The 27,861-nt window shown below is 55.2% G+C and overlaps 1 protein-coding gene across 2 annotated transcripts; it reads right to left on the minus strand.

Moving 5' to 3' along the window:
* Positions 1–112: 112 nt before the first annotated feature.
* Positions 113–27,001, minus strand: SEMA7A (semaphorin 7A (JohnMiltonHagen blood group)). Of its 2 annotated transcripts, none has more exons than XM_076348517.1 (14): positions 26,863–27,001; positions 11,493–11,626; positions 10,518–10,568; positions 10,128–10,223; positions 9,628–9,712; positions 8,961–9,071; positions 7,517–7,656; positions 6,965–7,143; positions 6,651–6,759; positions 5,766–5,964; positions 3,949–4,064; positions 3,163–3,314; positions 2,543–2,610; positions 113–2,131 (listed from the first exon to the last, which is right to left on the minus strand). In XM_076348517.1, exons 1-14 carry the CDS (start codon positions 26,972–26,974, stop codon positions 1,785–1,787), a joined length of 1,899 nt encoding a protein of 632 aa, XP_076204632.1. In that variant the 5' UTR covers positions 26,975–27,001; the 3' UTR covers positions 113–1,784. The 2 variants fall into 2 exon arrangements, with proteins under 2 accessions (XP_076204632.1, XP_076204631.1); XM_076348516.1 differs by having other exon boundaries at positions 113–2,134.
* Positions 27,002–27,861: the final 860 nt, after the last annotated feature.

Consider the following 27,861-nt stretch of genomic DNA (forward strand, 5'->3'; position numbering starts at 1 on the left):
GGAGGAGGGTGGGGGGATCCCCTTGATCGTGGGCAAAGAGGGACAGGGGAGACCCCAGCCACCGCCGCAGCAGCATCCCTCGGCTCCCGGTGACAAACCCAGCACTCGCCCGCTCTTTTCCATTCTTTATTTCAACGATCACATTCTCACTTTGGTCACAGCTCTGAAAGGTTTTTTTGGTAGCTGTTGTGTTGTTTGTTTTTTCTCTTCTCTAATTTGAACCCACTTTCTATAATATTATAAAATTATACAAGTGCAGTAATCACCAGTTGATAATAAATAGGTATTTGTTAGCTCACAAAGTTAAAGTGCTTTGAGAAGGGATGTAAGAAGCTCTATCCTAGATTTGGGAGGGGGGGGTTCTTGGAAATGTAGTGCAGTAGGAAGTTCTGGCCTGTTGTCCGTAGTCTGCGGTCGCGAGATGCACGTGGCATCTCTCCCCCTTGCCAAAAAGACCCCTCGGGCACTCCTGAGTGTCTCCGAGCAGGCACGAAGCAGGAGCTGTGCCGCTGTGACAGGTTACTGGAAGCATGAGATACGATGCCCCCTCCGTTGCACGGCCCGAGGCCGGGCGTTTCGGCGGTCAAGAGGGCTGGGAAAGGCTTGGACAAGGTGTGGGATCACCCCTTGCACCCAGGCACGGGGAGAGCATCCCGTTTTTCACAGTTTAGTCTTGCTCAGAGACCTCAAAGCCCAAGGGAAGCAAACCCTGGTCCTCCCCTGTCCCCTCACTGCAAGGGAGAGAGGCAGATCTGCTCCGGGCGGTGGGGACAAGCCCCAGCGCCCCTGAGCCCGTCGGCATCGCCCTGAGATCAACAGCCTGCCGCCTCTTTCCCTGAGGAAGCCCGGTCCCTCTCCCGGAGGAGAGGTGCTGGGAGCAGGGGCTGCCTGCTGCCCACAGATAAATGCCCTTAGCTGCCTGCAGAGGATTTGTGCATTTAAAACTCCATCCCAGGGCCTCCCGGGTTTGGTTTGGGCTCTGCTTCCGCCTCCCCTTCCGTCTGTCCTTCCCCACGCCCCAAATCTAGTCATCCTCCGAGGCTTTTCCATGCAAAACGCTAACTTTGTGCCTGCCCTTGCCTGCAGGTTTCCAACACTAGTTCCCGACCTCCCTCCCATGTCAAAGCCAGCTGTAAATAAAAATAATAAACCAAACCCTAAAACCCTTCCAGAGCCCAATTCTCCAGACCAGAACGGGACCCTCGTGTGACACTGGGAGCATTCCAGCTGCTCGCCAACCCAAACAGACATTAGCCACTAAGAACTTGGAGGCATCAGTCCCCGCTCGGAGCGAAGCACAGATCAACCAGTTAGAAAGGCCAAGGGCTGGCTCCTCCTCTTCATCACATGCACGTTCCCAAAGAGAGGAGTCATTGTGCCCTGAGGATCAGTGCATGCACATCGGCAGAAGTCCCCTGAACATCCGCACCCAGGGTAGGCTCAGGACGATATTCAGTACAGAGCTACCAGCATGGGCTCGGGGAGAGGCTGACGCCACTCCCTTCACGCTGCTGGGTACTGTGAACGTCCCCCGCGTGTTAGGGTACCCTTCCCTCCCTGCCCCCAAACCCCGCTCCATCTGGCCCTGCAGTCGCATCTTCCTCGCCATGATCCTTCCACCAAGGCCAAAGATGGAGGGGTTGCTGCCCGGGACCCCTTTTGGGACAGTCAAAGATTAACGTCCAAGGAGCGACTAAGAGAATGGGGATCTCGCCTTGGGAGCGGACAGCAAGTGCAGGAAGAGCAGCGGCAGCCAGGACGGTGGGAACACAGTCCTGTCGTGTTCAGTGGAAGAGCTCCACCAACACCACCATCAGGAGCAGCTGCAGCCAAGAGCCAAACGTCATGGTGGCCTGGCCCTTCTGGGACATGAACCTGAGCTGGTTCACCAGGCGCTCCTTCACCAGAGCCTGCTTGAAGCCGTCCTCCTCCGAGATGCAGACATAGTGGCCGTAGTGAATGTGGCTCACGTTCTGGATGAAGTGGAAGCAGTCCTGCTGGGGGTGGGTGGTGTTGCAGGTCTTGATGAGGCTGTTGTTGTGGTACCAGTTGTAGGTGGCATAGTGGGACTCGATGGGACAGTTGAGGTAGTAGCGGGAGAAAGGGACGACTGTGATGTTCTGATAGTCATCTACTGGAAGAGATTGAGAAGGGGGGGGGGGGGGATGAGACAGGCATCTCCAGGAACCACCGATTCCCCCACAAGTCTGGAGGGAAGAACAGTTGGGGTCGATGGGGACGTGTTACACGGCCATTTAACGACAAGGGCAGGGCCTGACCCGCGCCTGGTGAAGTCCATGGGACTCTTCTCCCTGGACATCAGCAAACAGAGTTTGAGCCCTCAGCCAGCTCAGAAATACATTATCTAGCGATTAACTCCAAGCTGAGACTTGCTTGCTGTCTTGGTCTCAGCATGGTCATTCCCAGTTCCCCAGCAATGAGTTGCAACACCCGGCACAGCCCGTACAAAGACCTGAGAATCAGTCACCCTGCCCCAAACACCCCCTGGATAAATGGCCTACAGCTCAAAACCTTTACATACCTTCCTTAATATCCCCCTTTTGGCACTTTCCTCGCCACGGGTCCAGGTTCAGGTTCTGATGTACCTCCCTAGCAGATGGGAACAAGCATTAACAAAGCACTAACGTCAGGGAAGCAGCGCTGCAGGGCTAGGAAAGGAATCGCCCATACGAGATGCGGTGGATCAGATAAGGAAGAAAGTTTAAACACCTGCTATTACCTGGGTAGGGAAAAACACACCCCACACTCCCACTTAGGAGGTTGGTGGAAGACAAACACGAGACCCAGCAGCTCACCATAATCAACTGCTTTAAACAGCATCACAACCAGCAGGGCGACACACATTTCTAACAGCAAAAGACGGGCTGGGTGCTCAAAACCCATTGACCTCTCCCTCCCCGGAGCAGGGGTGCTGCGGGAGGGACGGATCCCTGCAGAGGCACAGTTTTTGGGGACGGCACAGACGTCTGCGCTGTTACTGCCTGGACACGATGGGCTCATCCCTCTCTGCGATGGGAAGATGGCCTCAAAACCACGTGCATCCCTGGCCAGGAAGGGGAATACTGAGGGTCTGGGTATTTCTCACATGAAAGCAACCGGCTGAAGGTGATGGAGAAACAGCAAGCTGTCGGTGCCACGTACCGGTTTAGATAAACTGACTGACAACTCCCATTGAACCACCCGCAGTACGGGTCCCTCGCCAGCAAGCAGCTGTCACAGTTGTTGCGATACACGCTGCACATGTCCATGGGTATCTCCATGACTTTGTTTGTTGAGCCGACGTACAGCATCGCCTGCAGGAGGGAAGCAGAGGGGCTGATCATCTCGGCACCGTGTCCCAGTGCCACCTTACGAGTGTCTAGCACTTCTCCTGCAGCTTCACTGTGATGATGGGGTGGATTTCACCAGCGGGGCTGGTAGGTCTCCGGGCAATGCAGTCGTATGTCCCCTGCAATGCAGGGGAAGCAGCCATCCTTCCCCCACCAGCCCTGTGTATAAATAAGTTTGTTCCATCAGTGGCAGCAGCGTTGTCACCTCCGGGATGGAGCACCAGCGCTGTCTGACAGCTCATCTGCCAGCAAGGCTGGACAACGAGAGGGAAACTGCAGAGGGAAGGGAACACTGTGCTGGGATTTGGCCCAGGGAGCAAACAGCCTCGTTCTTCCCTCGCCTCCAGAGGGGAGGAGGTGTCCAAAAAGCTCCGTTGCCCACTGACCACGCAGAGAGTTACCCAGGACTGAGGACATCAGCCCAGCTGTTAGGATTTAGCAAAGCACGCTGCGGGACCCCCCCACAAACCCACCCGGAGGCTACTTCCAGATCCAGGGGCTGTCATTAAACCATCTGTCCCTGCCTCCCCTGCTGCCTGCTTTTAAAGCTACAGCCCGACCCACTGTTTTCCTTTCTATGGAGCAGGCGGAGACCCACCCTCTTGTGGTCCAGGATCATAGACTGGATCGGGTCCTTCTTTGGGAAGACCTGGAGCTCCATGATGTTCTGCACCCCGTCCGGCAGCTCCACGATCTTGTGGATGGATCCCTTGTCTGGAAAGAAAGAGGGGAGAGCCCTGATGAAGCCTGCTGAGAGCAGAAAGGTAAGGCAGAGGGGCTGCAGGCAGGGGTGGGGAAGCCAGGCAGAGAACCAGCTCTGCCTCCAGCCCTCCCTGTGGCAGACAATACCCACTCTGCAGAGCCAGGCTCGACTGGATTCCTGAAACCAGCCGCCCAGAGAAGACAGGACCTTTCTCAGAAGGAGCCTGCTTGCTCTGCTGGGAAATCGTCCCCCAGACAGTAGTGTTTCCCACAGCAGAGCCTTGTCATCCTCCCAGCCAAGAGCCACGAGGAACCCATTTCCCCATTGCCCTTCGGGACTCGGCTGTGCCTGCTTTGATCAGCTGCGCCTGTAACAGCCTCAGCAAGAAAAACCAACCGCTCTCGAGCTCCGCTCTGCTTTGATCACTGGCCTGTTCTTGCGTGAGCCTCATCTCACCGCTCGCCTGAGGCTGAAACTTGGGGTTTTGCCTTTCTGTTTTTCTAACTAAACTGACTCCCCTCCCCAGCTAAACGACTCCAAACTGGTGATTTAAGAAAATGAGTCAGTTTGGTGGAGGGGTGGAAAGGCAGATCCTGAGGGAACAGGGCTCAGGAGTCCTCATTGTTTACCCTCTTTTAGTACTTGCATGTTTTCCCCTTCCCAAGTAGTCGCCCCTTTCTCCACCATCAACCAGGGGGAGGTGAAAGATGTGACCACAGGTCAGGCAGGGATTAGGACCCGCCAGGTGCTGGCCCTTGCCTCCGCGCCCGCCCCAGCGAGGGTGGGCAGCTGCCCTGCCAAGCCCTGCATCCTGGAGCAAGCTCCCTGGCGGGACTCTGCAAGGCGTTAGCTGCATTTAAGCTACGGCTTTTGCAAGATAAGAACAATCTGATCTGAGCGTGCGTGGGCCCTAATCCAACCCAGGCCACCTACTGAGAGCCGTTTGCATTTTTTTAATCACAGATTAGGAAACAAAAGCCCCAGAAAGTCCCTCCACAAGTTCCAGTGAACAAATGCCAGCACAGTGCAGAAAAAGGGGTGAGCACAGCTGCAGGGAGCAAGCAGGCGAGAAAGGGAAGCGCTGGGTTAGGGACCTTTGCACCTTCTGAGCAGCGAGTAGCTGCACTGCGTGGGAACCCAGGCAAGCCACCTGGCTGAGCTGGCCAACCTTTTGCTCTCCATCCCGTTCACCTGCAGCCGAATTGCCTTGGCCCAGCTCCGCAGCATCTCCGGCTGCCCCAGGACCACCGGCAGCTGTGATCAGCTGGCTGTGTCTCCAGCCAGAGGTCCTGGCCTCGGAGGGAGTCTGCGCTGCTGCACTAGAGCGAGCGGGGACAGGAGATGACAGAGTGGGTCCCTTGGCAAAGGATTTCTGCTTGACAGTGTAAAGCTGCACGTGGGGAGAGCTGTGCTACCCCTCCCTTGTCCTAAAAACACTTGGCCTGAGACCACAGGCTGAAGCAGCCCAACTGGGTAAAATCCCACGTGCTGGGATTCTGCTTTCAGCCTGTCTTCGCCTATGCAGCCAAATGGGATGTGTTTAGCTGTACTGGGACTTGGCAGCTCTTTTCTGCTTGACAAACATATGCCAAGCTGGGAACACAGCCCCCTGCTTCCCTCTGCACTGGGGGTCTCGTCTGCTTCCCTTGGGTTCCCTGCCCTCGAGGGGAAAGCAAACTCCGGAGAACTCCAGAGGGAATGGTTCCCAGTACCTGTTGCCAGATACAGCACGTTGTAGCGGTTTCCGTCACCCGCGGAGACCTCGTGCACCCCGATCTTCTGGTAGCGGTGCTTGTTGTGGAATAAGGGGCTCTTGGTGGGGGAGAGGGGCTCCACTCGGTCCTCCACCTCCGGGTGGCTGTCCGCTATCTTGAAGGTCTCGCTCGGGGTGTGCTGTCCAGAGGAAACGCACTGAGGCAAGAGGGGACAAAAGCCACCGTCAGAGTCAGACAGGTCCCTGAGGATGAGGCTCGAGGGCAGGAGAGCAAGGCAGGGCACAGCATGGGTATCTCAGCCCCGAGAAGGATACCCAGGCACGTGCACAAGCCTGCCCTGGGTGTAAACACAAGCCCTGGGGCTGCTGTGATTGTGCTCGTGCCAGGTCCTACCAGCGATCTCCGCTGCAGAAGTTGCAGTTCAGGAGACTCACGCCCTGTCACCGCCCCAGAGCCTCCCCCCACCCTGCTGTTTGCTGCCAGGTCAGTGATGCACCTGTAACCGCAGGGCTGGGCTGCAGGTTGGCTCGGCGAAACCCGCAGGGTTAGCAAACACAAGGCAAGACATTGTCCTCCAGCCTCACACACGAGAGCTCACAGACCTGTTTGCTGAGGCACGTAAGAGCCTGTCTCCCCTTGCTTTCTCTGAAGGCATTGGACCTTATCCAGCCTCCTTTTGTTTCTGGCAACAAAGCTCAGATCCTTCCTGCAGTGCCTACAACCTTCCTCGCTGCCCCAGCTCTCACCTGGCTGCTCAGTGATGGGACCGTCCCCTCACCTGCCCCAGCTACTCTGGCAACTGCAGTGGCAGAGCAGGGACCTGCTCTCCTGGCCTCGGGAGGCCTCTCCACTTCATGTGGGCATCTTTTATCACTCACTCACTTGCCCAGGCTTGATCTCTGGGTTGGGACCATTATAGCCTTTGAGTTTGGATGTCCGAAACACGTTGTCAATGTCCCCAAAGGAATAGACGCAAACAGCAGAGCTTCCCCTGCGGACAACGAGACAAAGAGAGGGTCAGGGAGACATTGGCCATCACCCCTACGTCTGGGGCATGGCTGCGTGCATCGCGCCTTCGCTGACCGCGTCCACTCTGGCTGTTTTCCACCCACGTGCTTGCCAGAGAGACTAAAGGGCTCAAAGAAAGGATTTGGCCCATGGGACAGGACATCCCCCCGTTTTGCAAAGACCCTCACCAGGTGTTCGTGAAGAGCCCGTAGACTTTGGAGTGCCGCCAGTTACTCGCAGGGACAAAGAAGACATCTTGCAACCAGTTGAAGTTGCCCTTGGTGACTGGGTCGACACAAATCAAGCTGGCCTTCAGAAAGGTGGTCCACTTGGAAGCAGAGAGCGAACTGGTTCCCCCTTTATCTTCCTGGGGGAGAGGGAAAGCAAGGGAGTCAGGGTTTGGCAGAGAAGAACACAAAGTGCCCTCCTGCCCAGCATCTTGGATGGATAACCAGGGGATGCTCCAGAGGTGTACTTGATGCTGGTTACTGCAACAATCATGTACCTCTCTAACATCCCAGCGAGACAGAACAGGGCTTTCTCTCCCCTACAGGCAAGATGGGAGCCAGAGGATGGGAAGGCCAAAGGACATGGCCGTATCCCACACGAACTCTGTGGCAGAGGAGAGAATTGAGCCAGAGGGGCCAAATCATATGCCGATAACACCACATGAGCTGGCACATCCATTTGCCACCCCTGTAACACTCTTGCCTCCCCACCATACACTGTTCCTGTGGTACCTTACACAGCTGGGCCACTCGAGAGATGTTTCTAGGGGCCTCAGGACTCTTATCCGGGTTGTCTTCACGAAAGAAGTAGTAAATCTTGTCCTGGTGAGGCTCTTCGTGCCTTAATGTGGTGGCTTTGACAAACTGCGGGTCTGAAAAGGGAAGCGAGCCATCAGAAAACCTTGGCCTGAACACACACGTTTCATCTGAAAAGCCACCAGTGGGGACCAAACCAGCGTGCTCTGCAGCTAACCACTAACCCTCAGACAAGATGAGGGTGCTCCCGGCAAAGGACAGGTCCGAGCCCATGCTCTACACCTGGACCGGTGCATCGCACCAACAACCGCTCTTCACGTGCCACCTTCCCAGTGGGTTCCCCTTCCTCTCCCCCCTGCCCAACTCCACGCACCCGTTCCCTTGAAGGGCAAGTCCCCAGAGCCCGGTGAAGCCTCGGCTGCTTAGCAGCAAAGGAAACCCGTTCTCCCTTCTTGCGCAGCGGAGCTATTATCGTAGAGGAAGGCTCCCTCGGTGGGAGCAAGCTGCACTGTTGTTTGTGTTTGCCGTGGAAAACCCAATGATGCTCTTCCTATTAATACACCACTGCCATAAAGGGCATCCCCAGCAGAGGCAGGGTCCCTCTGAGCATCGTTAGCTGGCGTCCCCATGGCAGGGAGTTCTGTGTAAGCAGGGGATCAGCCTCGCGGCTCTGGGTCTATCAGTTTTGTTTGCTGGTGCCTTGGTTGCCCCCTCCATTGCCCTTGCATGCACAAGTTCTGGTTTGCCCTTGTGTCATTTTGATTTGATTTTTTTCTTCAGCCAGGGGTTCAATAATCTCCCATTTCCCAGTGTCACTGGGGAGGCTTGGGGGAAGGCAACGTAATAAGCTCATGGAAACCGAGGAGGGTCCTTTCTCTCTGTTCCCCACCTGTCCCATGCACAGCCCAACATGTTCCTCCTCAAGGTCTCACCCTGGCTGGGGATTTGGAAAGAGTCACTGCCCGGAGTGGAAGTTGTTCTTCCTGTTTCCACCAGCTGACGGGCACCTTTACACAACCGTATTTCCTTCCAGCATCTGACAGGGGACTTGCCGCCCATTTCTCTCCATTTCCCCATCTCCTCACCCTGAGCAAGAGGAACTTACTTGTCAGTTGTTTTCTCCCAGAAGCAAAGAGGTGAAATTCCCCCAGCTGCCAGCAAGAGAGCTGGAGGGAGCCGCTGGGTCCCTCCTCGCTGGCATTGCGGATGGGGACTAGATCAGCCCTCTCCGCAGCTCAGCTCTAGGGGTGACCAAACCCAAACAAGAAGCTCTGGAGCTGAACCCCAGCTGGGCAGAGAGGATGTACCCCTCCAAGCTGTGCTTATGGCCCACAGTTGTGGGCTGACAAAGAGTCCAGCTGATCTGCCTGGAGGGGCAAAGCGGCGGGTCCCACGCCTTCAGGATTTCCCCTGTACTTACTCTGCATCACTGTGTCACTTGTGTAGAGCTCTCCACCCCCTCTCACTCGGCGGAAACGGGGTATCTTGCCGTTCTGCTGGCTCTTCTTGATGGTGGAGTAGATGTCATGACCTGTGGGATAGGAAGGCTTATTTGCAGCGGGCTGTTTCTGGAGGGGCAGGAGGGTTTGTGAGAAGAAATCAAAGAACCAAGAACTCTCTGGGCACATGGACTCACAGAGGCAGTGGATACAGGTCAAGAAACCCAGTCCTCACTGCCTAGGACTGAGCAGGCCTGGCAGGATTCCCCCAGTCCTTTTCCTTAAAGAGTGGCAGGGACAGATTCTTGCTCTACCTTTGGGAAAGATCTATATCTGTCCCTCTGCCAGGTCCAGAGCAGTGGAGTTACTGCAGGACCCTCTTTCCCTGCTGTTTCCATTGCACTCTACCCTCCTGCACAGAGACTCAACCCCCGTGCCCTGGACAGGAATAAACAACCCTGTGCCATGCTCTGTCCTACAAGGATGTGCATTTTGATGAGGCAAAAGCAAGAAGCTTTAAGGCCGATCGCCAGCTAGAGCAGAGGGACAAAGCCCTTGGAGTAGCCTCAAGGTGCCCCTTTTTTTTACAGAGAGCCCAGCCTTCCTGCACAGCACTACGACTGAAAATATGGGAGCAGTCAGACTTACCATCAACGACGACGAGGGTATTCGAGTCAGGGGTGAAAGGAGCAATACCTCTCCCATCCCACGAAGTGCTCTCCTTTCTCTGTGTCTGGATAAGGACAGAAATAGTCCCTAAGCATGATCAGTTCAGGGAAGGCAGGGGAGCCAGGTGCCCACATCCACCCCTGGGGCAGGAGGAAAGCAGCTCTCCTTGGCTGGCACAGCCCAAATGAGGGAACGATGCAGCCCATCGTCGAATGGGCCAGGCAGAGCCCCTGCTGCAGGCAGGAGGTGAGGAGAGGGGGGCCACGACAAGTGAGCACGGAGGTGGCCCATGCCGACCTCTGATCGTGCGGGCTGTCCCATGCTGTCACGATAAGCTCCTCGAGGGAGCTGGCATTTGGGCATTTCAGAGCACTCTGAGAAGGAGGGGGGGATCAGGACACCATTTTACAGATGGAGATAGCACAAAACAAAACAGCAAGTGCTTTGCTCTGGTCCCATCACAGGCGGCCACAGCATACCATGTTCCAGCAGGTGGGAGCGCAGGCGCCGGTCCCACACACTAACATCCCATCTCCATACTTCTCCACTAACGTGAGGTAATTTTTATTGTCCTTCTGCAAGAGAAAGAAGAGGAGCATGAGCAGCTGCGAATGGCAGAGCACAGCCCCACAGCTCCAAGCCCACAGCACTACCAAGCACACTGCTATATGGCTTCCTAGCTTTTTCATGGGTCTTAAAACCAGAGGAGGAAACTAGCATCATCTCATCTGATCTCCTGCTCCACAGGCACTGGAGGTCTTCACCCAGAGAGAGCACGTGAGGAGCATACACAGTTCCTTCCCCAGCAGTCCCCCAACCCTCGCCCATCCAGCTGTTCCACATGCTGTTCCACCACAGGTAGGACCTACCAAACTCCCAGGCATCATGCACTGTCCCTCATTTTTCACTGGGAAGTCTTCCTAGGATAAAAGAGAAAGAGATAGGCTTTAATTCCTTCCCTCTAAAAGCCAACCGACATGGGCTCAGCCCCATGCGCTACATGCTAGCCACTCTTCACAAGAAGCAAAGCAAGCACGTTGGTGAGAAGGTCATTAAACACTACAACGCAGCCCTTTTCCCCACCTCAGCGTTTGAAAAGGCTGGGGGAGGCTGGGCTGGACCTCTCAGGCCCTCGAGGGGATGGGGAGAAGTGGGGATGCAGGGCCAAAATGGCAGGCATGACTGGCAGCCAGCCTGGGCTGCTCTCCAAAGGGTTTCGGGAGAGGGTCTGTCGTTGTGGGGAGTGGGTGTTCAACAGTGGGTGGTGTCCGAGGGTTGAGACACATGAACCACACTGTTCCTGGGAACAAGAAGGGAAGTATCTGGGCCCAAACTTCAGCAACCGACTTGTTTGAGAAGGACAAGAAGGGGTCATGAGAAAGCCAACTGGAGGGTTTTCCTGCTGTAAAACTCAGTGCCCAGCTGATCCAGAACGTCCTGCTTTTGAGGAAAAGCAGCCTGGGCTCCGACAATGGAAAGGGATGGGAACATAGCTTCTCCCCAGTGACATGAGTTTGAGCACCCCTTCTCACACTAAAGAAAGGGTCCCTCACCGGAAAAATCCTCCCTTTGGGGCAGCAAAGACCTCAGGAGGATCACAGCCTGGGAAGAACCCACCCACAGCTTGTGTAGGAGACTTTCCCCTTGCTGCAGCCATTCATCATACCGACGTTGCGCCTTCCCGGACGGATGGGGCAGGCTGGGCAGAGACCAGACCCTTCCAGGCCTGACTTCGCTGCTGGCAGAGACACTGAGCAAGGTAGCAAGCGTTTGGGCTGTGAGACGGATGCTGGACACTTTCTTATAGGGCTCCAGGGCTAAACTTGTTAGCAGAGCATCCTTACCACGTAGTTCTCATAGGTTGCAAAGTCATAGTAATAAAGCTTTCCCTCTCCCCCGATGTAGATGGCTGAGCTGTTTTCTTTATGATAGAAGACCGGGTACTTCTCACTCCTGGGAAATGCATACTCTTTCGCACCTAGGAACAGCACAGAGGAGACACAGGTCAGGGAAACCGCAGCTGACTGTGGAGAGCCCCCGCAGCCAGCTCAGGCTGATCAATTCCCTTTCCGTGTCCTCGGTGCGAGTGATGAGAAAAACAAGGACACGGGGCTGGGGGCCCTCTGGCATGGCTGGCCCAGCACCAGGCAGGCAGGGAAAGGCAGCTCCCAGGCTCAGAGCTGAGCTATTTATTGTTCCCTTGGCCCCAGGAGAGCTGCACAATGGAACGGCCCCACCTGGCCCCTGCAGGTGATGGAGGAAGAGGAGGAGGAAGGGAAACTTTGCTGCAGGAGCTCTTGCAGGAGACCAGAAGCTCGAAGTGACTTAGAACTGGCTCTGCAGCAGCCAAGAGGGCGCTACCTTCCCACCTGCTCTAATGGCCGAGTGCCTCCTGCGTCCCAGCTTTGAGCTAAGGGCTCCCTCCCCTCTCTGGCCGTCCTCTGACAACCACTCCAGGCAACCGCCTCGTAGATTTGGCTCCTGCATCCTCTTGCATTTAACATGCCTGCAGCTTTTTGTGCCCTGCCTTGGGACCTTGCACAGGCTTAACTGGAGCTGTGAGTTCTTATCTGGCTGAATGGGAGAGGAGCTGCTGCGCTGCCTTGCAGCTGGGGGTCAACCTCCCCGTGCCCATGGGGTAGATCATCGCCCACCAGCCACAGCCCAGCATCACACCTCTCCTCGCCAGCCTCCAGCTGCACCGTCAGCACCCTCCCTCCAAGGGCCAGGAGGGATGGACAGGGTTTGGAGGTCCCAGGCCAGGGCCCACAGGTGACAGGGGAAGGGTGCACGTTAAAGCCGCAACTCACAGGCTCCACACCCCAGACGTGAACAAGAAGCGAGCTGCAAGACCTAGGACCCACGTCACAACCGGTTGCTGCAGATGGGAAGCATTCCGGGCCCAGCTGGGAGGAAGAACTGCCTGTTCTCCCCTCTTTCACCTTCTGGCTTTTCCAGCTCCTCTTTTCTAAAAACATCCTCCCTTCCCCTCTGCGTTGCCAGCTCAGGTGTGGGAGGCTGGCCCTGCACCGCAGCGCAGTTGTGAGCCTCCTCCCCTGGGGCTTTTGCTGTCCCTCAATGGGGTCCGCTGGTCCTGCATCCCTCTCCGGGATGGTGCAGCCACATCTGGGCAGCTTTGAGCAGCCGTACCGGGGCCCAGCTCCGCGGCAGGGTGCAATGCACGTGGCACATGTGCACTGCCGTACGCTACCCTGTCCCCTACCATAGTTTGCAGCAATGACATGAGAGGGATTGCTCCTCCGAGGGGGAAAAGTCTCCGATCAGGACTGACCTCTGCTTAGCGCGACAGGGCGCTTCGTTTTCATCTCTCCCTCTTTTCCCTTTTCCAGAGAAGAGGGGGCCTCTCTCCTGGCAAGTGCTGCTGCTCCCAGCAGACAAAGGCTGCGTCTGCCTTGGGAGCTGGCTGCCTGCACAGACAGGCAATTAATCAGTGGCACGTGTCCCTCTATTTATAGGGGCACTTGGCAGGACAGGCAAAGGACAACCTTTGCACAGTCCAGCACTCCCCCTCTGCCCGGAGCATGCCGCGCAGGGGTCCCGCCAAGGCTCCACAGAGTCGAAAGTAAAAAAAGACTTATTAGAGGTCACTGGGGCTACTGAATGCCTGCTTGATTTGAGGCTTTTTTCTCCACTTCACTATGCTGGTCGTACCTCCTCAGGGTCTCTAATCCCTGCGGGGTTAAATGGCACCCAGCCAGCAAGGCTTTCCCATCACCGGCTTGGCTAACGGGGGATGCCGCCAGCCACCACCTGGTGATGGAAAACCCTGCCAGACCCACGGGCCGCTGTTTCACAAGGGCACCTGAGCCACAAAGACAGAGGGTGGAGGTGTGCCATGGTACAGAAATGATCCCTGCCCTCCAGACTGCCGCTTCTCGCTAACGCATCACCTCTGGGCTGCCCTTCCCTTGCACCGTGGGATGGAGGCCGTGGGGCTGCATGGCAGCAGGGGGGGGGATTCGGCAGTCAGGACCCCACAGCCAGGAAAGCCCAGCTGGATGACAGTCCCTGCCTGCTCCCCGTCCCCTCCCTGAGCATGTGCTTTGCCTGCTGGAGAAGCTGGCGTCAAGTCTTTTCAGAGTGACTCTGCAACTCATTTGCCTAAGTGGCCCTACAAGCAGGATGCCAGCCGGGCATGCCAGCTAGCCCGGGCACAGCACCAGCCACAGACTCAGTCTATGCCTGCCGGGAAGGAGAGGACTGATCCCCTTTTCACCAGCCCCCTTCCCAGCAGTCCTCAAAATCTCCCTCTTGGCCCAACCTGCGGAGCAGGCAGGCAACAGCCCACGCACACGGGAGCCCCTAAAGCCCTTCTCCCCTATCCAGCTACCGCTGCCAGCACAACCCATCACCAACATGTCGCAAGCAGGTCTGGCCAGACTTCAGCAAACTTTGCTCTTGTTTTTAAACCTCCAGCCTGGCCCCTAAATTTGCTGCTAATCCAGGAAAATATACACCTGCAGCCATTCCCCACTCCTCTTCCTCCATCTCACCCTTTTGCGCACTTCAGCCCCACGTGCTCCTTCGGTTTCGTTTTGAGGCTTTTTCACAACACTGCCTCTTTCTTAAGCTCAGTTCTGAGAGCTGTGCCAACCTGCAAGGACACACTTCTCTCCAAACAGCCAGAAACAAACAAGCCCAAAACAATAATTTGGTTGGCGCCAACGTATTATTTATCCTACTGCTCCCCGGGGACTGCACTGAATCACTAAGCTGAGAGTAAACAGCTCTGCTAGCCAGGGCCCAGAAGCGTGTTTGCGGCTCCAGCACCGATTTAACTTGATCTGGAAGGGAGCCTCTTAAAGGTGTTTCCGTGAGCGAGTACCGGAGTCCCTCTGCCTCCGCATCAGCCCTCTGGCTGACCTGCAAAGCTGGCCTTCAGCCCTGGCTCTGCCTTAAACAGCTCGGCTTAGGCAAGCGGTTTGATCCCCTTCACCTCTGCTTCTCATCCGGCAGGACTGGGGGGAGCTGCCCTGCACCCCCAGACCAGGAGCCTGGGGTGTAAATGGCTTCAAGAGCCAGGGATGACAAGGCAGAGGGCATCTAATGGCCCACACTATGTCCCCAAAGAAGGGGACATGCATCTCCTAGCAAGTCCAAGGCTGCTTTTGACAATACAAAGAAAGGCTCGCCCCCCGGGAAGGGGGAAGGCACGACCTTGCTACCACCCTCCCTCCGAAATCAAGTCCGGAGCTTCGGAAGACACAGGGCTCATTTCCAGAGCCTCGCTAACCCCGCCAAGTCCCTTTGCCTGGCATTTACTGCAAACCTCACCGTCAGCGCACAAGTCAATGGCACAATTGTCAACTGAAATGCTAACCCCGGTCCAGAGGAATGAATGGGAGAAAGAGCGGCTTTGTGCTTTGCAGGCGAGATGGAGAGTACCGCACCAGATTGAAGAAGAAGAAAAATATTAAATGAGGGAGAAGGAGGAAGCCCGGTGCATCTCGAAAGGATGCCTGCGGGGTGAGGTAATGGAGGACGAGGGAAACGAAGAGGGAGATGCTCTGGATGAGATGAGGGCAGGGAGGCCTGTCCTAAACACACAGAGCAACACAGCTAACAGACGGAGCAATCCTGCTTCCCATCTGATAGGGTGAAACGGGCCTGCCTCCCTAGACACAGCTTGGGCAAATCCAGCTTTAATGACACACCGAAGGGCTCTCTGGCTCCCTTTGGGTCTAGAGGCCCCTTCAGAAAGGCACCGAGAGCCTGGGCAGAGCCTGTCCCTCCCCAGCATCACAGCAAGGTCGGGCTCCCAGGGCATCCCAGAGCTTTGTGCAGGGGGAGGGAACGTGCCCCCCACCTCCAGAACAGGTGTCCCACTAGAGAAGCAGTGTGGGCGCGCAGCCTTGTTGCAGGCAAACTCAACAACCCAGCTCTCACCCCGGCTGGAGGGCTGACTCGGCTACAGCACTCCTTCTCCCCTCCACACTCCACCATTCCCTGGTCTGGCAGCTGGCTCCCGCATCCCAGACACTCGGCTTAGTCACCTGCTTGCACGGCTCCCAGCACCAGTAGCGGGCAAGTCTTTGCGCGTCTACGATTCACTGATGCTGGGGGAGGACTACATCTCCCTAAAATGGAGGTGATGGTTCGAATCTGCTCTGGTGCCAGCATTTTAAAATAAGGAACTGAAATAAAGCTTGGGAAAAATAAAAAGGGAAGGAGGACGAGATAAGAACCTGCTGCTTCTTGGGAGCGGCGCTGATGTAGAGGAGAGGCAGATCCTTTACTTGCTGCTCATAAAACCCTTGTTAAGTGGGACCCCCCTTGGAACATGGAGGGGAAAACAGGCAGGGTATGGGCTTTACCTGCTCCCTGGCACTACCCGCTCCACACCACGGGGCCTGTGCTGCCCTGAGCGGGGGAAGTTCCTTTAGCTAAGCTGCCTGTGTTCTCCCAAACTCTCCTGCTGCTGCCGTATGACGGGGACACAGGGCTGGGCCACCCACCAAATGGCAAAACGGGATTTAAACCTGTGCAGCGCCGGAGCTCGCCACTGCAGCAAACGCAGCCAAGTCTCCGGCGCCGCCACACTCCCCGACGCCCAGGCAATCCACCCGGCAGCCCCGGGAACTCTTCTCGCTATAACATGTTATAACGCTGTCAGTCACCACCGTCACGCGTCCTACCCTCCTCGGCACGCCGCCGATGACACTGCCACCTGCTCTGCTGCCTGCAGGTCTGACAGCAAGCATGCTCCTGCCTGAATCACCGCACTAGTCGGATCATTTCCCGGTTGCCTCCTCCAAACAATTTCTCATTTCCCCGGTTTTATATCCTCCTTCCTTTTTGAATAGACTGAACAGATTACGACCTTACTACCAGCATGTCTCCATTGCAATTCGATTGGGATTCGCTCTGACGGCAGAAGGAAAAGCTGCCTTCTCGACGCTGACTCAAGGACTGGCAATGCGGGGGTTCCCCTGGGTCGCGTCCCCTACACCTGTGCCAGGAGTCCTTATCTCCCAGCAATGCGGGCCCGGCTGTGAGTCAGGGCTGACTGTGCGCTTCCAGGCTCCTGCATATCATTCCGCTTTTGGAAACATGAGAGCCGTCTCGACTCGATAACGCCGATCCCTCTTCCGCTCCCGCTTCCCCAGTGCATGCAGGATGCATGACAAGCAGCCCCGCAGAGGTAGATCAACTGCTTTCCTTTAAGGGCCGGGAATGCGATGCAGGCGCAGTGCCTTAGTCACCCACTTTGGGGTCAGGACTCCCGGTCCCAGCTCTGACATCACTCCGCAGTGGAGTTCCAGTTTCACTGTTCCTTCAGGCAAGACCGGGAGGACAATCCCTGGATTTCCCACCTGCTTGGCCAGATACCAGCCCCGGGAGCCCCACCAGCAGACGGTCTCCTCTAAGGGGAGCACGGGAAGTCACAGCACCCACCCCAGAGGGATGGAGACACCCCACGGGGCTGCCGTGGGTCCCCTCCATCCCTGGGGGAAGGACTGGACTGAACCACACTGCTCCCATCCAAGAGCCACGCGCCATCTGTCTCCCCAGCTCTGCCACAAGAGCCAAGCTGCATTTTTTTTTAAGATTATCTATAAATTCTACGTTGAGACATTTCGGAAGGAGGAAGTACGCCTCCGGGGAGCCGCTGTGCTCACCGAGCGGCTAGGTTTTCCTTCCCCCCTGACTTTGCCCAAGGGGAGCAATGTCATACAAGGAAACCACAGTGGGGCCGGGGAGGTGCTCCCCAGAGCCCCGCTCACCCACCAGCCGTCCCCTTCCCGGGGGATGGATGCCTCGAGCAGTCTGACGGGCTTCTGGGACCCAGCAGATCCTGCAGCGATGGGGTTTTTTATAGGAACAATTTGTCTCTAGATGAGACGACCCAGGAGGGACACTCAGGGGGGGTTTGCCACAGAGTAATTGAAGGGCTGTGAGTTGCAAGGTCTCCAACACGCCACCAGCCAACACGCCCCGCGGAAAATGATATGCTTTTGCAGGAGGGGTTTCTGAGAAAGGGGTGAAAAGGCAATACAATGTGGGAAACCACTTCCTTCTCATTGCTCACGAAAAAACCTGGCCCGTTGTTCCCTCCTCTCCCCGGCTTACACCACCAGGATGCTGCCGAGGGATTTAGCTGCACCCCTGGGAGCCGGGATCCTTACAGCCACCTCTCGGCGCTGGGGAAGCAGTGGCACAGGCTGAATGATCACCCCTCGGGGAACATAGCTCGGTGCGCGGGGCAGCCCCGCACCATTTCGGTTCAACCTATGCTCCAACACCAGTCATTTCTCAAAGAAAGCAAAATAAAAACAGCAGAACCAATACAGCCCCATCCCCTATAGATTTCTATCCTGGACCCTTAAGAGCTCCCTCCAGAGCCCTCCCAGGGCCAAATATCATCCTTGTTCCCCTTTCACTCCCTCCCTGTCCCCTACCTATTCAACTTGGCACGAGGTAGCGGACTGGGAGCATGGCCTTGACCTGGTGCCCATCAGCCCGGTGGCTGGCGCATCTCAGAAGGGGTTTGTGCTGCCTGCCTTCCCCTCCTGGTCTCCCCTCTCCCCCCCGCTGTCTTTTCAGGATGCTTGGCAGGGACCCCCCAAAACTCCACTGCAGTATTAGTCTGCCACGGGCCAAAAGGCCTTGGTGAGCAGCAGCGGAAACCAGGCAACCAGAAAGAGTGCTAAAAATGTCTCTTGCTGAAGTGTGACCAGACAGAGACACACGTGTTTCCTGCTTCTTAAAGTCCTCCGTGCTCTCCTAGGGGCCACGCAGCTCCCTGCCACGGGGAGACCCCCAGCTCATGCCCATGTCCACCGTGAGAGCCTTACACGGCAGCCACGCTGCTTAATTCTCTCCTCTTCCTGCCCCGAGCGCTCAGCACAAGCAGGAAAACCGCTGATGAAACACAGGTACACTTATTTCTAGTACCGACTGCCAGCATCCAAGAGCAGTCACCGGCTGTGACCAGCAGCTCTGGAAAGGGCAGGGTCTGGAAAGCAGATCAAACAAGGCCTGTTGCAGGCATCTCCTACGTATTTCACAACCGAGACAGCCTCTCCCACCGGGGCAGGGGAGGACACTGCCCAGGTAGGGCAGCAACACTGAGGTCAGAGCAGCTGCCTTTGCTTTAGCCAGACTCTCCCACAGATGCATCCCAAGAGCACGTGGGTGTCCTGAAAGGATAGAGTAAATAAAATGGTTTCCCAGTGAAGGCAAAGTGCTTTCTAATCAGTCCAGGGCGGGTAAAAGCCCTGACCGTAATTTTCCCATGCCCTCCATCCTGTAGGAAATGTCGCAGTTCGGTTCCCGAAAGCAGCACAGCTCAGAGCGAGGGCTTGGGCTGCGTGCTGCCTTCCCTTTCATTTTCCATCTGTGACCATTGTCCTTCACAGGGAGAACCAGTGAGCCCAGCATTGGGCAATGCACAGGCAACCCGCAGGAGACTGCAGAGGATCAGGGGAACATACAGCCCTGAACCCTTGCTAAGGGGTCCATGTGCTTGTGGGAAACCCAGAAGAAAGAGAGGTGTGAAAGCACGCAGGGAGACATGCAGCTGGGAAGCCCGCATTACTCAAACCCAGACCTGACTGCCTTACACATTTCACTCCTCTTTCTTATTTTAAGTTCACAGCAAGTCGGAGTGACAAATTTGATCTGTTTGGTATTTCTCATTCTGTCTCTCCCCCAAGACAGTTTGGAGACAAGTAGCATTTAATCATCTGCCAAGAAACTTCACGCTATCTTTTCTCACACCCCTCCCCGACTGCTGCCGACTCCCCCTAAGCACCCCTCCAAAGGAAAGAGCAAGGCCATGGATATATCAGTAACATCCACATCCTCTCCGCAGTGGGACTTTTCCACCCTCGGCCAAGCTACATTCCCCGCTGCCACCACGCGACGCTGCTTGCCTTTTCTCTGGCTTCTTCCCCAACCGCTCCCCAAGACCCTGCAATCACAGGGTGCTCATGCGGCTGCTTTCTGCTGCCCTCGAGAGATCCCTGCCATCAACAGCAAAATGCTCCGGAGCAGAGGAAACAATTCAGCCCGCATTATTGGGAATATATCCTACAAAAGCTCTCAGCCTGTGTGCAATCCAAATGCCCGGGAGGGCCGCGCGAGCACAGAGGAAAGGCTCAAGCTCCCAGAATACACTCTAACTAGACAAATATGCTTTTTTAGAGTTGCACTACAGAAGGCCAATATTCTGGTGCATTAACGATTTCTACTCTATTTCTGGTAAGCTCCGGAGCGCCTTGGCAGCAGGCAGCAGTATTCAGCGCAGGGATGAGCGAGGGCAGGAAGAAAGAGAAAAAAAACCTCCCGGTTTGGTAACCCAGCTGCTGGGCATGGGCATGCTTGCTCAAAAGCTCTTCTGAGAACTACGCAGCCTATATCCCCTTCGCGAGGGGCCTCCAAGCCGGAGCCAGAGCCGGCAGCGGTCCCAAACGCCCACTCGGCAAGCAACAAGAGAGACCCCCTAACCCGCAGCCGGGAAGGAACAAGCCTCGACTTCAAAGCCTCTGCCATCAGGCAGGGCTTCGTGAGCACAGGCAGCGCTGCAGGGCTCCGCTTACCCTCTTAAAGGCTCAAACCAGAGTGCTTCGTGCTCCAGGAAAGATGGGTTTCTCCTTTTTTAAACACAAAATGACTGTATGACAGGCATGGCAGTGTTTTCTATGCATGCTAGCACATTACCAATATCCCCCGGCCCCCCCTGCATGCTCACACACACACCCCACCCCCCCAAAATTATGCAGCACTGAAGCCTGTGTCACTGCAAGATGATTTCAAGGGTGCAGCTTGTCATCTAGCAGGTACGTTCTTCCCTACCAGCCCTGAAGCCGAGCTGCTTGCTGCACCCTAAGGATTGCCGGTGCTAAATTTAGAGCCAGGTTTTGTTACTTTCCAAAAGCCGTTCTCTGTAATGACAGTCCCGAGCTGTGTCGTGTTCCTGCTGGAAGCTGGGGAACTTTGGCCTGTGATTATGGTATTTTATTATACGGTCACTGGAACAACGGCAGAGCAACAAAAGGATGCTTTTCGCAGGAGAGCTGCTATCTGGAGAGCACGGCTGCCCCTCCCACTGGGAAGATCAGTTTCCAGAGACTGATTTATCATAAAAAGCCTCCCAGAATAAAAATTGCCCTGAGCACCTCTATGCACATCCACCAGCAAAACAGCCGCTTTACCTTTCAGCTTAATTGGCAGCCATCTCCCACCTCCCTGCTGCTGGTTAGGGCAGGGCAGCCGAGAAACCCTTCTCGGGCACATGCCCTCTTCTCCCAGCCCAGGGGAGGCTATCCAGGAGGTGGGCATGGGGCGAGGGGACCTGTGCAGTCCCCTGCGGAGCCTCCAGCCTCTGCAAAGGTTTAAAGGTGGGAAGAGAAATCCGTGGCTCCGGAGCGAGGATGAAGTTTCAGTTCCCTACAGAAAACAGATGAGATTATGCACGCAGCAAAGGGACTTTCTCGCTAGATTGGGAAGGGCCCTGTCACGCTCTTTGCAGCTCTCCTGCCTGCTGCTGTAGGCTTCCCACCCCTGTAAAAAATGTCGGCTAGGTCTCAGCCCTGCAGCCTTCTGGATTTGTGCTAGGGAAGACCACGCAGACCTTCCTAGCATCCCCTTTCTGCCTGCTTGACCCCCACCAGCAGGGACACACAATATCCATTCTTCTCACGTCCATCTCTGGCTGCAGCGCCGCATTACTCAGACTTGGAAAGCCAAACCACCGCGTTACAGTCAGTCATTTGAAACCAGATCAGATCAGACTTTCCAAAACTTGCGTTATCCAAGATACGAGCTAACCCATGGCCACGGTTGTTGTGAGCAGCCCAAGGGCAAGTGTCTGGCTAGGACTGTCCATGCATTCCCCAAGGAAACTCCTGCAGCTCCTTAAACTTGCGATGCCCTCTCCCTCCCAGTCCACGCATGCCCAATAAAGGCGAAGAATTCAACCCAAGTGGGTAATTAGACACGGAGTCATTGCTGCAGGATGCTGACACCAGCCAACAGGGTTCAAACTGGGGACTGGATAGTTATAGCACTAGAGAACCAGAGCTATCATTAAAGGCGATATTAGGTTTATTATACGAAGCGTGTTGCTCCAGACTTAAGCTACCCTGAAATTAGTAGAGATGGTAGGAGATGCTTCCGCATCCAGCTCCTGTGGCACTCTTACAGCATTTCCCTGTCACACCAGACGCCAGACGTACTTAGACACAGCCTACTACATCGGGTGGAGCCGGGATTGAGAAGAAAAGAGTGCCCAACAGGAGGAAGAAGTCCTATTCTTGGAGCAACCAGGAATAGCCGCACACCATAGGATGTAGCTCAACAGGAGAGAGATGGCTGCAAAACAAGCAATTTCCTCCTTCCAACTCACCTTCCAGCCCTTTTTCTGGATACAAGCTTCTTTAAAAAGCATCTTGTACTCACTACTTAGATTTAGTTTGCACTCGAGTACTCAGGCTTAGATTTAGTTTGTCCTGCTTTAAGGCACAGAGACGGACTACATCAACTCCGGAAAACCTTCCCAGGCCAATTTTCTGCAATTCTGACCCTGAATCAGCCCGAGGGCTGGCACAGAGCTGGGCAGCGGGTCAGCAATTTGCATCTGGCTCTCTTTCCCAGCCCTGAGCATTTCAGTGCAGCAGCCACAACTTCTATTAGTTCACCCATGCCTGTTGTTTTTGTGTCATGCTCTTGCAACAGGAGGTGGTTGTGATTCACTCGCTTGGTTTGTTTGGTTTGTTTTTCTTTTTCAATCTGCGCAGAGCAAAAAATCTTTTCAACCAACATTTTATGATACCAGCATCACCTACCCTGTGAAAATGAGCCGTCTGCAGAAAATAGCGTTGCTGGGAAAGTGAGAAGCTTTCTCCTGGAAATGTTGATGCTCTGAGAGCTTCATGTGAAACTGTCCTACAGAGATGCTTCACAGCCATGGGGACCGTGGCTCCTGAGGAAACAGTGCCGCTGTCACCGAGGAGTAAAAGCTGGTGCTAGCACCTCAGTCTCTCATTTTGCCGCCACTCCCAATCGGTATGAGTTTGGCCTCATCTCTGGTCAGCTCTCCTCTTCCCTTGCTAGCTGAACACAGCACCGTTGCACCGGTGGGCACGAAGAGCTCCTAGAAGAGCTCTTACAGCACTCAGAGGTGCTTGCCGGCACAGTTTTCCCATGGCAAGGAGAGGCAGCTGAGCTTGGCAAAGCCCAGGAGCTACTATTGACAGCGTGGGCAATTTCCAGGAACTGCCATTTCGACTCCCACCCCGTGACCCAGGGCAGGCTAGAGCCAGTTTACCCAGTCGAGGCAGCCAAGGGTCAAGTATATAATCTTTCTTTTCCCCTGCGGGACCTGCTTATCTTCTGTGGGCTACACACCAGCTCAGAACCTGTCCCCTCCAGCTTCCAGCCTCATCTGTTAATGAGAAAGAGGAAATAATTAGACTGTCAGACCCCATCCTACCCCAGGGTGTAAATGCAGCAGGCAACCAGAGAGGGGCTGTGAGTTTGTCTCGGATCTACGCACGTGCGAGTAAACAGGGACAAGACAATCTTAAGCACGGCAGTAGCTAAAAATTATTCCTGTTCTGCACCAAAGGCCCCAGGCTATAGGAGCCTGACCCAGCCCTCAGGCTCCTTGTTGTCCTCACTGCACTCCTCCGCTCTCCCGATGCTCAGTGACTTTCCGGTCATGAGCCAGCCAGCCTGGGATGCCACCCTCCTGCTCCGTACAGAGGGGCTGTATCTGCCCGCTCTGTCACCCGGACAGCTCTGCCCAGCCCTGGGACACAGCGGCCTCCGTCTCTGCAGATAGATCAGAAGAGTAAACACGATATCTGCACTGACAAGCAAAAGCTCAGTGTGGGATGTGGACGCACCTTTTTCAAAGCAAAGCCCAGCTGGTCAGCGTTTAGTTAGAAAAATACGTGGAGGCAGGGGGAGGACAGAAATAAAAGGGAAGATAAGCAAGAACACAGTCTGCAAGGTTGAAGCACTTGCTTCTGCGCCAGCCCAGGCTGCTAAGGCTGAACTCACTCCCACTCTGCAAATCTCAACAGATAAGGAACTTGCCATTTACAATCTGCCTTCGTTAGGACACTGGGGAGGGTAACAGCCAGAAGAGACCCTGACCCATCTGTGTGTGGGTCAGCTGCAAAGGGGGAAGCGGGGCAAAGTCCTTGTCAGTAAACAGGATCTTAAGCACTTTAGATACAGCCAGTGGTCTGGAGCTGACCTCAGCCCTTTGCTCCGAGTGTCCTTCCCCTCAGAGGAAGAAATCCTGCAGAGTCAGACGTGCTTTCAAACAACTGTGTACCCAGCCGGACCCGAGAGCCGGCCACCTGTGCCGGCTGCTGGGAGGGCTCCAGGGATCCCTCACCTGCCTTCGGTGGCAAATGCTCCCAAGCACGCGCTGAAATGGGGCTGATGTTGGGGAAAAGCGTGCCCCTTCCTTACCCGCTCCTGCACTGCGCTGTGGCATCAGGGAGGCAAAATAAAGGCAGATCAGCAGCTGCAGCCGAGGCCTCGGGGCTGGCTTTATACGCACTGCATCCATAGAAAGGCAGATCTGCAGAGCGTGGTGCTCCAGCCACCCACCGCCGCGAGTCCAAGTCCCCAGGACTTGTGAAATTACTTAAACCCAGGCAGCTCCAAGCACCGAGACAGGCCAACTTGGTTTCTTTGTCTTCAGATCTGAGCTCAGGATCGTGCCACCTAAGCCCAGCTACCTTTTTTTCCCAGCTCGCAATGTCCCCTCACCTATTTCTTGCTACGAAACTGGACAACGAGGGACCGTGGGGCGAAACAGCAGAGTAGTTCAGGCTGCCTGCAGCGAGGCCAGGGCTCTCTCCCCGGCTCTGGTGGGGTGCTGGCGAGGAGAGCAAGGCTGAGAGATGAAAGGGCAGCTGCAGCTTTGCTCAGCACCAATTTCCTCCTCTCCCCCAGCGCCGCAGCCCAGGGAGGGGTCCCACACACGTACTCTTCCCTCCTGGAGAGAGCTGGGCTCCGGCCAGCACCAGGAGTATTTCCCTTCGCCCGCAGGGCTGTAACGTCTCTAGGTGTCTTTGCTGAGGCTGCCATACCTGGTGCTAGTGATGGGCTGTGGCATGTAAGAAATTTAATTACGTGAAGAGCTGCCAGCTCCTGCAGAGCCCAGGGCTGAGGCCAGCACTGCACCACGGCAAATGCAGCACACCAGGCCCAGCCCCGGCACGAACACCCATGCAAATGTCCCGCACTGCTGCTCTTCTCCATCCCCGCTCCCAGCCTCCAGGTCCAGGGCTCGAGCCGCAAACCGAGCCCTGCAACACCGTCACCCCCACGGCAAGGGACAAGCTTCTATACGTGGATACAAAACAGCAGCAGTGTTTTGTATAGAAATAAAAGGGAAGATAAGCAAGAACACAGTCTGCAAGGCTGAAGCACTTGCTTCGACCTGCAGGTTTTACTAAAGATGCTGCCCTTGCCTTTCACTGCGCCTGGAGCACTGGGGAAGTTAAAGAGGGCTCCCTGCCACCCACCGCGTCCCCTTTGCCCCCGTCCCATTTCTTCACCCTCCCCCAAAGCCTCCTCTCCACCCTCCTCCCCACCCACAGACCCACTTCCTAAAAGGTAGAGGTTACGCCAAGTAAAATGCAATCTGTTAAATAGGACACGTGAGTGACTCTTAATGAGTGTGCCACACAGCTACCTCTGATACCTCCCTAACTGAAATCCCTCTCGGCCTATGTCCCAGCTAAGCTCTCGCTCAAAAGAAAGGAGAGAAACAGAGCTAAGCATAAGCTGATTCCCTTGCAGGGAAGTGTCCTAACACTAATTGGTTTCGGTGTTCCTCGGTGACAGATCCTTGCTGCGTACAATGCCGGGAAAGCCACCGTCTGACACGGATGCAGGGAAAGGCCAAATGACCATACGGCATGCGCGTGCCAAGCACAGCCCACGGAGACGGGTGGAAATCAACCCCCCAGGTTTGCTCTTCCCCCTCAGCACAGTTTTACTCCAGGACAGGCATTTCCAAGCACACCAGACCCCTGTAATTCAACTTCCCCCCCCCACCTCCCCTAAGCGGCACAGGGGAGAAATACGTGACCCCCATCCTCTGTTCAGTCTCAGGCTCCATGCCTTCTCCCCCTCTTGCGTCCCGTTTTCTGAGCCGCTTCATTTCCCAGGTGAATAAAACAAATGACGCAATACTAGGAGCAACCTTTCGCTGCCCTCCCTGCCGGTGTCCCTCCCTTTTGTGCGACGGGCAGAGGCCACCTCCGAGCCAGGCACCCACCGCCCTCCCCTCTGCTCCTGGCCCTTCATCCGCAGGCAGCGATGGGCCTGAAGAAGAAGGGCATAATAAATAACGGCAGAAGAATAACAGATGGCGCAGAATAAACCACGGGAAATTCGTGTCCTCTGAAGTTGTCGGCGAATAGGAAAGACAGAGGAGCTGTTGTACTGCAGAGCAGCGTGAGATCCGCAGCTCAGCTGAACCCGCCGGCTTAGCCAAACACCAGAACCGCCGGGGACAAGCCGGTGTCTTTTGTTAAAGCCTCCCTGGAGGGTATTAGTCAAAAAGCTTGGAAGACACATGATAAAAACAGTAAACGTTAGTCTGCTCTTTTTAACACACGAAGCTTGGGCTGTGCTCTAAGCCTGCTCCTTGAAAACATTTCTTTGTTCGGTTTCTGCTAAGATCGGATCTGATTATAAGTCCTTGCGTGCCATTTCAGACATATATATTTTCTCAGAGAATAGAGATCTTCTGCAAATATTTACTCACAGAACTCATTTGCAGCTAACAGGGTAAGTACATCAGACAAACAAGAAAATTAACTGTATTGTGCAAATACACTTCTCCATTTCTCCCTGCAAGTTAGGGGAAATGGTTACTGCGTCTGTTTCAGGGCATTTTCGACAGCCTTTAATATACCCAGCTTGTAGGAAAATGTGTTTAGAATGTATAAAGGAAAGGACTTGGCAAGAAGAGGGATCTAAAAATTCAATTAAAAGCAACCAAGGAAGCCAGAAGCCCCTTGTGAGATCACAGGCATTTTAGCTCATTTTAACGAAAGCCAAAAGTCTCCCTGAAGAGACAAAAGAAATAAAAAAGACCAACTCTTCTCAAAAGACAAGACACAGGTAGAGAATACACGGCGCAGGGAGTAGCTGTCAGCTGCAGACACTGCTGCTGCCGCGTCTCAAGGTTGCGGCCGACCGCAGCCCGGGGCTTACCTTGCGGAGCTGTGATGATCCGGGGGTTCACCTTGGAGCGCCCCGCTGCCCACACGCCCAGCTGGCTGGCCCACAGGGCCACGAAGAGGGCAAGGGGTGACCTCCTGCCCATATTCAGCGAGCAGAGATCCTGAGCTTGTGAGGCTGACAGCTGCATCGCTTGCCTTATACAAAAGAGTGGGCAGCATCCAGCATAGCCAATGACTGAAACAGAGGGCGGGACTACGTTTAACTTGCTAGGAAGCAACCCTCATTAAAAAAAAAAAAAAATCCAAAGCGGCTCTTTTCATTTCGCACCGGATCTTCAGCAGTTGGTACCTGCAGGCTTTGCTGGGGGTTTTGGCCCTTCTGCCTTTTTTTTCCCCTCCTTCTGCAAGGGGAAGGTGGGAGTCCGACGGCTTTGTTCACCCTCAGGCTCTTGAGAAAAGCTGCAGCTGGCCCAAGCCTTGCAATCAACTTATCACAGAGGCTTGTAAGAGGAATCTTAAGGTCAGTACGAACGCAATAAGAATGAAAACGTGTGTGTGTGTGGTGTGGTTTCACCCGGCAGGTAGCTAAACCCCGCACAGCCGTTCGCTCACTCCCCGCCCCTGCAGCGGGATGGGGGAGAGAATCGGGAAGAAAAAAAAAAAGTAAAATTTGTGGGTTGAGATAAAGACAGTTTAATAGGACAGAAAAGGAAGGGGAAAAAAAATAATAATAACAGAATATACAAAATAAGTGATGCACGATGCAATTGCTGACCACCCGCTGACCAATGCCCAGCCAGCTCCCGAGCAGCGGTCACCGCCCCCCGGCCAACTCCCCCCAGTTTCTACACTGAGCATGACGTTGTATGGTACGGAATAGCCCTTTGGGCAGTTTGGGTCAGCTGTTCTGGCTGTGCCCCCTCCCAGCTTCTCGCTGGCAGGGCAGGAGAAGCTGAAAAGTCCTTGACTAGCGTGAGCGCTGCTTAAACATCGGTGTGTTATCAGCATTATTCTCATACGAAATCCAAAA

The sequence above is a fragment of the Aptenodytes patagonicus genome, chromosome 10, assembly GCF_965638725.1.
Source record: "Aptenodytes patagonicus chromosome 10, bAptPat1.pri.cur, whole genome shotgun sequence".
In the NCBI taxonomy this organism is placed as follows: Eukaryota; Metazoa; Chordata; class Aves; order Sphenisciformes; family Spheniscidae; genus Aptenodytes; species Aptenodytes patagonicus.